Source organism: Ranitomeya variabilis, chromosome 7, assembly GCF_051348905.1.
Source record: "Ranitomeya variabilis isolate aRanVar5 chromosome 7, aRanVar5.hap1, whole genome shotgun sequence".
Classification (NCBI taxonomy): domain Eukaryota; kingdom Metazoa; phylum Chordata; class Amphibia; order Anura; family Dendrobatidae; genus Ranitomeya; species Ranitomeya variabilis.
In genome coordinates, this window is record NC_135238.1 from 243766763 (window position 1) to 243779935 (window position 13173).

The 13173-nt window shown below is 48.1% G+C and overlaps 1 protein-coding gene across 2 annotated transcripts in view; it reads left to right on the forward strand.

Moving 5' to 3' along the window:
- Positions 1 to 13173, forward strand: part of SCTR (secretin receptor) — a 231348-nt gene that overhangs the window by 39663 nt on the left and 178512 nt on the right. The window contains exon 2 of one of the 2 annotated variants that reach the window (XM_077273410.1): positions 3 to 117. The exons of the other annotated variant lie outside the window; for it this stretch is intronic. Within the exon in view, the coding sequence (XP_077129525.1) occupies positions 3 to 117 (115 nt within the window). The remainder of the gene's footprint in view (positions 1 to 2; positions 118 to 13173) is intronic. 2 annotated transcript variants of the gene reach the window in all.

Genomic DNA, 13173 nt, shown 5'->3' on the forward strand with positions numbered 1-13173 from the left:
AGGTAGGGGGCGCTCATCTGCTGTGCGATTTGCTGGGGGTGATGATGAAGGAGCGGGAGATGTGTGCGGACTCTCTGGCTCAGCTCAATGTTTCTGCTGCCATCTGGCTGCCTGAAGGTGAGTTGCAGCTTCTAATAACCATGTTGAGTATTTCTGCAGCACAAACCTATTCGGCAGCGCTGTATAATAAGCGCAGACATGTATAGACGATGGGGACATCACAGGATAACACATCGTTCACCAGTTACAGGAGAAGTGATGGTGCTGCTGTGCTGCAATCTATAAGGAAACGAGCTTGTCATGTCCTGTCATCATTATAATACATGGGGCTTATGAGAAGATAAAGCTTCAGGATCTGTTTGTACAGTCACCAAGTGCTGTTGGATACATGGAGGATGTGGAGATCTGGCGAAAGAGGAAACGGGAAAGTTACATTAGTTAGGTGATCAGCCTGTCTAAAGAGATGTGTTTTTAAAGAATGATTACAAATTTGGGAGGCTCGGTATTAATCCGATCTTCAGAGTAGTGCATTCCAGAAAACTGGCTCAGCATGAGAGAAGTCTTAAGGTACCTTCACACTCAGCAACTTTGCAGCGAGAAGGACAACGATCCGTGACGTTGCAGCGTCCTGGATAGCGATCTCGTTGTGTTTGACACGCAGCAGCGATCTGGATCCCGCTGTGCCATCGCTGGTCGGAGCTAGAAGTGCAGAACTTTATTTCGTCGCCAGGTCGGCGTGTATCGTCATGTTTGACATCAAAAGCAATGACACCAGCAACGAGCATAGGGGGCGTCGCAGCGTCTCCTTCTAGCCAGTCGGTACACTCCGGCTGTTTGACATGGAGCTAACAACCAGCGAGAACGATAAGTGAGTCGCCGTTACGTCACTGGATCGCTCCTGCATCGTTCTGGAGTTGCTGTGTTTGACGTCTCTACAGCGACCTAACAGCGACGCTCCAGCGATCTAGTTTAGGTCGGCTCGTTGCCTATATCGCCGCAGCGTCGCTGAGTGTGACGGTACCTTTAGAGATAGAGGTGGGACGATCAAATGACGGAGGATGTTAATTTTAGATCAGTTTCAGAACTTAGAGGACGGGTAGATGTTAGACAGAGATGAGGTGGAGATGTAGGGCAGTGCAGAACTGGAGATGAGTAGGAGATGTAGGGAGCTGCAGCACTGTGGAGAAGACGGGTAGGAACGTAGACAGAGATGGGGGTGCAGCACTGTGGAGAGGACCAGAAAGGTGGTAGACAAAGATGAGGAGACAATATAGGGGGGTGCAGCACCGTGGAGAGGACGGGAAAGGTGGTAGACAAAGATGAGACAGTATAGGGGGGTGCAGCTCTGTGGAGAGGATTGGTAGGTGGTAGACAGAAGTGAGGAGGAGATGTAGGGCGGTGCAGCACTGTGGAGAGGACGAGTAGGTGGTAGACAGAAATGAGATGTAGGGTGGTACAGCACTGTGGAGAGGACAGGTAGGTGGTAGACAGAGATGAGGAGGAGATATAAGGGGTGCAGCTCTTAGGAGAGGAGGGGTAGGTGGTAGACAGAAATGAGGTGGAGATGTAGGGTGGTACAGCACTGTGGAGAGGACAGGTAGGTGGTAGACAGAGATGAGGAGGAGATATAAGGGGTGCAGCTCTTAGGAGAGGAGGGGTAGGTGGTAGACAGAAATGAGGAGATGTAGGGTAGTACAGCACTGTGGAGAGGACAGGTAGGTGGTAGAGATAAGTAGGAGATGTAGGGAGCTGCAGCTCTGTGGAGAAGATGGGTAGGAAGGTAGACAGATGAAGAGAAGATATAGGGGGTGCAGCACTGTGGAGAGGATGGGAAAGGTGGTAGACAAAGATGAGGAGACGATATAGGGGGGTGCAGCTCTGTGGAGAGGATTGGTAGGTGGTAGACAGAAGTGAGGAGGCGATATAGGACAGTGCAGCACTATGGAGATAACGGTAGGTGGTAGACAGAAATGAGATGGAGATGTAGGGCGGTGCAGCGCTGGAGACGACAGGTAGGTGGTAGACAGATGAGAAATAGGGGGTGCAGCCCTTTGGAGAGGACGAGTAGGTGGTAGAGATGAGATGTAGGGTGGTGCAGAACTGTGAATAGGACAGGTAGGTGGTAGACAGATGAGGAGATGTGGGGCAGTGCAGCACAGTGGAGAGGATGAGTAGGTGGTAGACAGATGAGATGGAGATGTAGGGTGGTGCAGCACTGGAGACAACAGGTAGGTGGTAGACAGATGAGATATGGGGGTGCAGCCGTTTGGAGGGGACGGGTAGGTGGTAGAGATGAGATGTAGGGTGGTGCAGAACTGTGAATAGGACAGGTAGGTGGTAGACAGAGATGAGATGTAGGATAGTGCAGCACTGTGGAGAGGACAGGTAGGTGGTACAGAGGAGATGTAGGGCAGTGCAGCACTGTGGAGAGGACGGTTAGGAAGGTAGACCAAGATGAGGAGGATATGTTGGGCGGTACAGCACCGTGGAGAGGATGGGTAGGTGGTAGACAGAGATGAGAAGATGTAGGACAGTGCAACATGGTGGAGATGACTGGTAGGTGGTAGACAGAGATGAGGAGGAGAAGTAGGGCAGTGTGGAACTGTGGAGAGGATGGGTAGGTGATAGACAGATGAGGAGGCGATATAGGGTGGTGTAGCACTGTGGAGAGGATGGGTAGGAGGTAGACAGATGAGATGTAGGGTGGTGCAGCACTGTGGAGAGTACGGGTAGGTGGTAGACGGATGAGGAGATATATTGTGGTGTAGCACTGTGGAGAGGACTGGTAGGTGGTAGACAGAGATGAGAAGATGTAGGGCGGTGCAACACTGAAGAGGACGGATAGGTGGTAGACAGATGAGAAGAATATATAGGGGGTTGTTGTGAATTCTGCTCTTGGGCTCCCTCCGGTGGTTGTAAGTGGTAGCGCTGCTGTCTCTGAATCGCAGCATTTATCAGGTGTGTTCACTTTCTGCAAATCTGACTGGGCTATTTAGTCTTGCTTCACCCTTTAGCCAGTGCCAGTTGTCCATTGTTCCTGGGGGATTCACATCTCTGCCTGGTCTCCTCTGCTTTGCAGTTATTTTCAACAAAGATAAGTTCTGGCCTTGATTTTTTGCTGTCCACATGCTGTGGTCTTATTGTTCAGTTCTTGTCCATGTTTTTTTTGTCTTGTCCAGCTTGGTCTGTATAAGGATTTGTTTAGCCAAGCTGGTATCTCTGGAGATGCAGATATACCCTCCATATCTTTAGTTAGCTGTGGAGATTTTGTATTTTCTGTGGTGGATATTTTCTAGTGTTTTAATACTGACCGCATAGTACTCTGTCCTATCCTTTCTATTTAGCTAGAAGTGGCCTCCTTTGCTAAATTCTGATTTCAGTCTGTGTATGTTTTTTCCCTCTCCTCTCACAGTCAATATTTGTGGGGGTCTGCCTATCCTTTGGGAAATTTCTCTGAGGCAAGATAGTTTTCCCTTTTCTATCTCTAGGGGTAATTAGTCCTCCGGCTGTGTCGAGATGTCCAGGGAGTGCTAGGTACATTCCACGGCTACTTCTAGTTGCGGTGTTAAGTTCAGGGTCTGCGGTCAGTACAGGTACCACCTTCTCCAGAGTACGTCTCATGCTGCTCTTAGGCCACCAGGTCATAACAGTACAACTGGCCAACAATGAGTTAACCGCATCTCAGAAGAAGGGAAGGAAAGTGCTGAGCCATTTTTTTTTTTCTATAGTCTGTTGTGTTTTTTTTTCTTCCCTCTTTACCTCTGGGTGGCTCAGGAGTTCGGCGCTGGTATGGATGTTCAGGGATTGGCTTCTCGTGTGGATCAACTTGCTGCTAGAGTACAGGGTATTTCCGATTATATCGTTCAGACTCCGGTTTTAGAGCCTAGAATTCCAACTCCTGATCTGTTTTTTGGGGACAGGTCCAAATTTCTGAGCTTTAAATATAACTGTAAACTGTTTTTTGCTCTGAAACCCCGTTCCTCTGGTGATCCCATCCAGCAGGTTAAAATTATTATATCTCTGCTGCGTGGTGACCCCCAGGATTGGGCATTTGCCCTGGAACCTGGGAATCCGGCGTTGCTTAATGTAGACACCCTTTTTCCAGGCGCTTGGGTTATTGTCTGATGAACCTAATTCAGTGGATCATGCTGAGAAGACCTTGTTGGCCCTGTCTCAGGGTCAAGAAGCGGCAGAATCATATTGCCAGAAGTTTAGAAAATGGTCTGTACTAACTAAATGGAATGAGGATGCCTTGGCGGCAATTTTCAGAAAGGGTCTTTCTGAATCCATTAAAGATGTTATGGTGGGGTTCCCCACGCCTGCTGTTCTGAGTGATTCTATGTCTCTGGCCATTCAGATTGATCGGCGCTTGCGCGAGCGCAGAGTTGTGCACACTATGGCATTGTCTTCCGAGCGGAGTCCTGAGCCTATGCAGTGTGATAGGATTGTGTCTAGAGCTGAACGACAAGGATTCAGACGTCAGAATAGGTTGTGTTTTTACTGCGGCGATTCTGCTCATGTTATTTCTGATTGCCCTAAGCGTACAAAGAGAATCGCTAGCTCTGTTACCATCAGTACTGTACAACCTAAATTTCTGTTATCTGTGACCCTGATCTGCTCATTATCGTCATTTTCTGTCATGGCATTTGTGGATTCAGGCGCCGCTCTAAACTTAATCGACTTAGAATTTGCCAGACGTTGTGGTTTCCCCTTGCAGCCTTTGCAGAGTCCTATTCCTTTGAGGGGCATTGATGCTACACCGTTGGCTAAAAATAAACCTCAGTTTTGGACACAGCTGACCATGTGCATGGCGCCAGCCCATCAGGAAGATTGTCGTTTTCTGGTGTTGCATAATTTGCATGATGCTATTGTGCTGGGTTTCCCATGGTTACAGGTGCATAATCCGGTATTAGATTGGAAATCTATGTCTGTGACTAGTTGGGGTTGTCAGGGGGTTCATGGTGACGTTCCTTTGATGTCAATTGCCTCCTCCCCCTCTTCTGAAATTCCTGAGTTTTTGTCGGATTTCCAGGATGTATTCGATGAGCCCAGGTCCAGTTCCCTTCCTCCACATAGGGACTGTGATTGTGCTATTGACTTGATTCCAGGCTGTAAGTTCCCTAAGGGCCGACTTTTCAACCTGTCCGTGCCAGAACATACCGCCATGCGGAGCTATGTGAAGGAGTCCTTGGAGAAGGGGCATATTCGGCCATCTTCTTCACCATTGGGAGCAGGTTTGTTTTTTGTTGCCAAGAAGGATGGGTCCTTGAGACCCTGTATTGATTATCGCCTCTTGAATAAGATCACGGTCAAGTTTCAATACCCTTTGCCTTTGCTTTCTGATCTGTTTGCTAGGATTAAGAGGGCTAGTTGGTTTACTAAGATTGACCTTCGGGGGGCATATAATCTTGTTCGTATTAAACAGGGTGACGAATGGAAAACTGCGTTTAATACGCCCGAGGGCCATTTTGAATACCTTGTGATGCCATTCGGACTCTCTAATGCTCCATCTGTGTTTCAGTCCTTCATGCATGATATATTTCGGAATTATCTTGATAAATTCATGATTGTATATTTGGGTGATATTTTGATTTTTTTCAGATGATTGGGAGTCTCATGTGAAACAAGTCAGGATGGTATTTCAGATCCTTCGTGATAATGCCTTGTTTGTGAAGGGGTCTAAGTGCCTCTTTGGAGTACAGAAGATTTCTTTTTTGGGCTTCATTTTTTCTCCCTCATCTATAGAAATGGATCCGGTTAAGGTTCAGGCCATTCATGATTGGATCCAGCCCACATCCGTGAAGAGCCTTCAGAAATTTTTGGGCTTTGCTAATTTTTATCGCCGTTTCATTGCCAACTTCTCCAGTGTGGTTAAACCCTTGACCGATTTGACGAAGAAAGGCGCTGATGTTACGAATTGGTCCTCTGCGGCGGTTTCTGCCTTTCAGGAGCTTAAGCGCCGATTTACTTCTGCCCCTGTGTTGCGTCAGCCGGATGTTTCTCTTCCTTTTCAGGTTGAGGTTGACGCTTCTGAGATTGGGGCAGGGGCCGTTTTGTCTCAGAGGAATTCTGATGGTTCCTTGATGAAACCGTGTGCCTTCTTTTCTCGAAAGTTTTCACCTGCGGAACGCAATTATGATGTCGGCAATCGTGAGTTGTTGGCTATGAAGTGGGCATTTGAGGAGTGGCGACATTGGCTTGAGGGGGCCAAGCACCGTATTGTGGTCTTGACCGATCATAAGAATCTGATTTATCTCGAGTCTGCCAAACGGCTGAATCCTAGACAGGCCCGATGGTCCCTGTTTTTCTCCCGTTTTGATTTTGTGGTCTCGTATCTTCCGGGTTCTAAGAATGTTAAGGCTGATGCCCTCTCTAGGAGCTTTTTGCCTGATTCTCCTGGGGTCCTTGAGCCGGTCGGTATTCTGAAGGAAGGGGTGATTCTTTCTGCCATCTCCCCTGATTTATGACGGGTTCTTCAGGAATTTCAGGCTGATAAACCTGACCGCTGTCCAGTGGGGAAATTGTTTGTTCCTGACAGATGGACTAGTAAAGTGATTTCGGAGGTTCATTGTTCTGTGTTGGCTGGTCATCCGGGGATTTTTGGTACCAGAGAATTGGTTGGAGGAGGTGTGAGGGAAAAGGGTCACGTGTGCAAGTAGTAGGGTGAGAAGATTCAAAGAGCCTGATCACTTCTTCTTCCGTGACTGTTTCAAAGTCAGAGAGTGAGCGAGATGGGGGAGGGAGGACAGTGCATAGTATGAGGGGATTGGGACATAATTTCCTTTTGGATATTGTCAATTTTTTCTTTTAAATAATTGGCCAGATCATCAGCGCTGAGGTCCGTCTTTGGGAACTAAGAAATAAAGTAAAAGACTAAAAAAAAAGTTAAAAGTATGTAAAAATTTGGATAACCCCTTCATTCCAATTAAAAATAAAGAAATAAACTGCTCCTCCCATCACAGGTTTTATCCTCTTAGTGCATTGCACTTTTCTTATACAGCACTGTGTGCTTACACTTCATCATTCTGCCCAGTTCATTCCTGTTTTCTCTGATCTGTGTAGTAACAGAGTAAGAATAGGAACACAGGTAGGTGACTGATCAATGGACCCACAGTAGAACCTGCTCTAATGGCCCAGCAGCAGTCAGCCATGGGCCAAGCATGAGGTATCGGGGTCTGGTCCAGCATTTACAGCTTCAGTGAAGATGAGGTGGGTGAGGAGCCGTGTAAGCCTGCTGTGCCCGGAGCCCTGACTCCTCAATCAACATCTTAACCCCTTTCTGACATCTGACGTAGTATTCTGTCCATGTGACCATTGCCAATTTGACCATGGGCGGAATATTACGTCAACGCAGTCGCCCGTGCTCACAGGCGATCGCCGCCGAGTGTCAGCTGATTCTGACAGCTGACACCCGGAACCAGGTGCGAGGAGCGGAGGCAGACCACTCCCGGCACTTTAACCCTCGAAATACTGTAATCGAACACGATTGCAGCATTCCGGAAGCCGACAGAGGCCTGACAGCCCCTCTGCCTTTGGATCAGACACCCCGTGGCATGTCGCAGGGTCCTGATCATTGCCATGGTCACCCGATGTCATCCGGATCACCAGAGCTAGGAAACTTGCTGATCATGCACAGTGCAGAGCTGACAGTTTCTACAGCACAGAGATGCTGCTGTATCTCCATGCTATAGAAGCAATCAGCCTGCAAAAAATGATAGTCCCATAGTGGGACAAAGTGGAAAAGTAAGTTTAAAAAAAAAAAATAATAATAATTGTAAAACTATTTAAAAAAATAATAAAAAAATCAATATATGCTATCTCTAAATAAATATTTGAATGAAAATAAAAATATAAACAAAAAAAAAGTATACGAACAGTTTAGTCTCACTATGGACTCACCATGATTAAGACGTTAGTCGAAACACGTCGGAAGAACGCTGCCATGTGTGCATAATGCTGTAAGAAATTATAACTTAATTACAAGTGTGAACCATAGGATACAACCCTTTCCTTTTAAAAAAAAAATGAAGAAATAAATTTACTGATTCTACTGCATTCCTGCTGGATTCATCGATTTTTCTGTTACTAATTTTACCACACATGGAATGGCATAACCCCCCCCCCCCAAAAAAAAAAAAAAAAAGAAATTCATGAATTGCCGGTTTTTATTCATTCCGTGTCCCTGAATTCAGAATAGAAAGCGATCAAAAAGTGTCATGTGGCCAAAAATTTTACCAATAAAAACGTCAACTCGTCCCACAAAAGACAAAAGCTGAAGCAAAATGATGTCTCACTGTCTTATACACCTGCTCGTGACATCACTTAGGGGGCTGAGTTATGGAACGCTCTCCCACTTTCTCAGAGGGACTCAGAGTTACGGAACATTCATATCTGCCGTATCTCCAGGATGCAACCTTGTATAGCGATGACAGAACCACCATTGATCTTGTTTTGAGATTAGCATTCTGTTAACACCAAACATGATCTGGCTATGCAATGCGGGTAAGCAGTAATTTGTTTCTCGGTTTCCAAGGGTATGGGAAATTGGAAAATGCACTGGGTGATGGCCCGGCCGATGCAGAGACCAAGAATGTATTTGTCCTGCTTCCAGACCTAAGCTGCACAATTATATACCAGTTTAAGAGAACAAAGGGAATGCCCCTCCCCGACCATGCTCTTAAAAAGCTGAGTAGGCCTGTTCACAGCACACTGGTTTCACATTACAGCTGCATGCAGGGGGGAGGGAGCAGTCAAAAGAAGAGCTTTTTATGCAGTGTGAAGAGGGGGGGGGTCAGAAAGCCCAGGTTACATCTATACTCACCCCTGTCGGCGCCACGTGTCATGATTCTCAATGGCGAGAGAACATAGCCCAGCATATATGAGAACTAGCTCTTGGAAGATGGAAACTATACTGACCATGAACTAAACCTGCCGAACAACTAGAAGTGGCCGGGTAGCATGCCTACGTTTTTTAACCCTAGATGCCCAGCGCCAGCCGGAGAACTACCTAATCCTAGCAGAGGAAAAGACAGGCCTGGCTCACCTCTAGAGAAATTTTCCCAAAAGGCAGACAGAGGCCCCCACATATATTGGCGGTGATTTTAGATGAAATGACAAACGTAGTATGAAAATAGGTTTAGCAAAATCGAGGTCCGCTTTCTAGATAGCAGGAAGACAGAAAGGACACTTTCATGGTCAGCAGAAAACCCTATCAAAACACCATCCAGAAATTCCTTTAAGACTCTAGCATTAACTCATAACACCAGAGTGGCAATTTCCGATCACAAGAGCTTTCCAGACACAGTAACGAAACAGCAGCTGTGAACAGGAACAAAATGCAAAAACACACAAGGACAAAAGTCCAACTTAGCTGGGAGTTGTCTAGTAGCAGGAACAAGCACAGAAGGCTTCTGATTACATTGTTGACCGGCAAGAAACTGACAGAGGAGCAAGGTTATATAGCGACTCCCACATCCTGATAGGAGCAGGTGAACAGAGGGGATGATGCACACAAGTTCAATTCCACAAGTGGCCACCGGGGGAGCCCAGAATCCAATTTCACAACAGCCACGGTCACTGCTTCTTCCTCCTCTTCGGCCAGCGCTCCCGGCTTCTTCCTGGTCCAGGTCCCGGCGTGTGTCTCTGCGTGCGCCCGGTCTCCTCCCATCTTCTCCTTAGGGACCGGGCGCGCGCACACTCACTTCATCCCTGGCTACGACCTGACCCGGCAGCATTGCTGGGCCAATAGGAAGCAGCCACTTAGTATTTCAGGCCGCTCTTCCTTTGTGAAGGCGCCTGATTGTTAAGTTAATCTTTCCAGAGTTCCTCTGTGTTTTGGCTCTGCACTCAGGTCCATTGCTTACTCCGTCTAGTCCTGGTTGCCTGCCTTCCTGCCCTGTGTTCCGTTTCCCCTCATCCTAGGAGCTCCCTATCCTGCTGCTACCGTTTCCATGGTTCTTCCCCACGTCTCCTTGTGTTCTCTCACTCGTTATTTTCTATCTTCTCCTCTGGAGCCGATCCCTGGTCCTGGCATTTGTAGTACTAGTTACCTTCGAGCTTGCTCCCTAACTATCCCTGTATAGGGGTTGTCCAATCTGATTCGCTCGCTCGAGGGAGGTTCGGTATTACGGTCCAGTGGGTCCACTCTTGTCTTTTGCCCCCCCTAGCGTAACAGTACAATCAGGCCATGGATCCCGCCGGGGCCTCAGCTCAAAGGAGTTGGTTTTTCTACGAGAAAACCAGACCCGCATTATGTCTTATGAAGACAATGGACTCCCGTTTGTCCGCCTTACAGGCCGCGGATCCTAGTAACGCCACTCAGTTAGCGGGTCTCCAGCAAGAGTTGGTCCAGCAACGGGATACCCAAGCTCACATTTTGTCTTATATGGCCTCTGTAGATGACCGTTTGCTCGCTTTGCAAACCTCCTCGCGCACCCCTGATCCTCTGCCAGTTTCTTCTCGTTTAGCCAAACCTCCTCGCTATGGCGGAGATCCCAAGCTTTGTCGAGGTTTCCTCAATCAATGTCATCTACATTTTGAGCTGCTGCCTCAGCAGTACCCTACCGATCGGGCCAAAGTGGCTTTTATCGTGTCCCACTTAGAGGGAGAGGCCCTATCTTGGGTAAATCCTCTTTGGGAACAAGATGATCCGGTGGTGTCTAGTATAGCCTTCTTTTTGGACACCTTCCGGAGGGTCTTTGATGAACCTGGCCGTCTCGCTTCTACTACAGAATCGCTCTTTAATTTACAGCAGGGTTCCCTCACTGTCGGGCAATACGCTATCCGGTTCCGCACATTGTCGTCTGAACTAGGGTGGAACAAAGAGGCGTTGGTAGGGGCTTTTTGGAGAGGATTGTCCTGCAAGATTAAGGATGAACTTGCTGGCCGAGATACTCCGACCACGTTGGAGGATCTCATTTCTCTTGCTACGCGTATAGATTTGCGCTTTCAGGAGCGCTCTCGAGAGGCTGCTAGGGAGAGGAGACCCATTAGGCCATCATCTTCTTCTGTCTCTAGACCACCTAGTCCTTGGCCCTCTAGTTCTGCCTCTGGTGCCATCCCGGAACTTATGTAAGTTGACCGGGTGAAGTTGGCTGAACGTCGTCGTAGAGAGAGGTTGGCACAGGGCTTGTGCTTATACTGTGGGGGAGCGTCGCATTTTCTTCGTTCTTGTCCTGAGAGGCCGGGAAACGCCTCCACCTAGGTCAGGTAGGAGAGGCCTCCTTAGGTGTATCTGTTTCCTCTCCACCCCTTACCCTTTCTGTTTTGATTATCCAAGGTCAGAGATGTGGTTCAGAGGTTGCGTATGTGGATTCGGGTGCGGCAGGCAACTTCATCCGGCTAAAGGAGGTGAAGAAGTATCGGATTCCCGTGATCTCCCTTGAACATCCTCGTATGATTGCCTCCGTAGATGGAAGACTTTTGCAAGAGACTGTCGTCATGGTCACTGAGGAACTAGTTCTTCAAGTAGGAGCCTTATATCAAGAGAAAATTGCCTTTTACGTCTTGCCCAACTTGTCCCATGCCTTACTCCTCGGTCTTCCATGGCTTCGGACACATGAACCCGTTTTGGACTGGCGCATCGGCGAGGTTCTCCGATGGGGACATCCATGTCAAGAGAGATGCTTAAGGTCCGTTTGTCCGATCATTTCTTCTCAACCTTCTTCTGGTCCGGCTGGCCTGCCTTCCGCCTATTGGTCTTTTGCGGATGTATTTGATAAAAAGGAGGCTGAGTCCTTACCACCTCACCGTCCCTATGATTGCCCAGTGGAACTACGACCGGGGTCCATCCCGCCAAGAGGTCGAATCTACCCGCTCTCTCCAGCTGAGACGTCTGCCATGTCCGAATATATCCGTGAGAATCTCGCTAAGGGGTTTATACGTAAATCCTCTTCTCCCGCAGGTGCCGGCTTCTTCTTCGTAAACAAGAAAGACGGTTCTCTCCAGCCGTGCATTGATTACCGGGGTCGGTCTGAATGAGTTTACTATTAAGAATAAGTATCCTCTACCGCTCATTCCTAAGCTCTTCGACTGTCTACGAGGGGCCCGTGTATTTTCTAAATTATATTTACGTGGAGCTTATAACCTCATTCGAATCCGACCTGGTGACGAGTGGAAGACCGCATTTAATACCCGGGATGGTCATTACGAGTACCTCCTCATGCCGTTCGGTCTGTGTAACGCACCTGCGGTTTTTCAAGAATTTGTCAACGACATCTTCCGGGACATGCTTTACTCCTGCGTTGTGGTCTATCTGGACGATATCCTCGTTTTCTCTCCTGATTTATCCTCCCTCCGGAGAAGTGTTCGTCTGGTGCTGCAACAATTACGGGAGAACCGGCTTTACGCTAAGATGGAGAAGTGCATCTTCGAGCAAGCCTCTTTACCCTTCCTAGGGTATATCGTTTCTGAAGCTGGCTTGGAAATGGATCCTGAAAAACTTTCGGCAATTCTCCAGTGGCCTCGGCCAATTGGAGTAAAAGCGATCCAACGCTTCCTCGGATTTGCCAACTACTATCGTCAGTTTATTCCGCATTTTTCATCTGTGACCAAGCCTATCTCGTGCCTTACACGGAGAGGACTCAGTTCTGCAACCTGGTCTCCGGAGGCTGAGGATGCGTTCCTAAGTCTTAAACGGTCTTTTGCAGCCGCGCCTGTTTTACATCGACCAGAGGCAAACAAACCGTTTGTTCTGGAAGTGGACGCATCTTCTATTGGTGCTGGCGCGGTTCTGTCCCAAAGATCCTCTACTGGGCGGTTGGTTACCTGCGGATTCTTTTCTAAGGCCTTTTCATCTGCGGAGTGTAACTATTCCATCGGAGACCGGGAACTGCTAGCCATTAAAATGGCCTTGGAGGAGTGGCGCTACTTACTGAAGGGGGCAGTCCATCCTTTTACTATCTTCACGGACCATAAGAATCTTTCCTACCTTCAGTCCGCTCAGAGGCTAAATCCCCGGCAGGCCAGGTGGTCTCTATTCTTTGCCCGTTTCGATTTCAAGTTGCACTTTCGTCCTGGTCTGAAGAACGTCAAAGCCGATGCATTATCTCGGTCTCTTCAACCTTCCGATTTGGAGGAGAGTCCTTCGCACATAATTGATCCATCCAAAGTTGTTACTGTGGCTCCCGTAGATCTGATCATTCCACCTCCAGGCAAAACCTTCGTTCCTGAGGT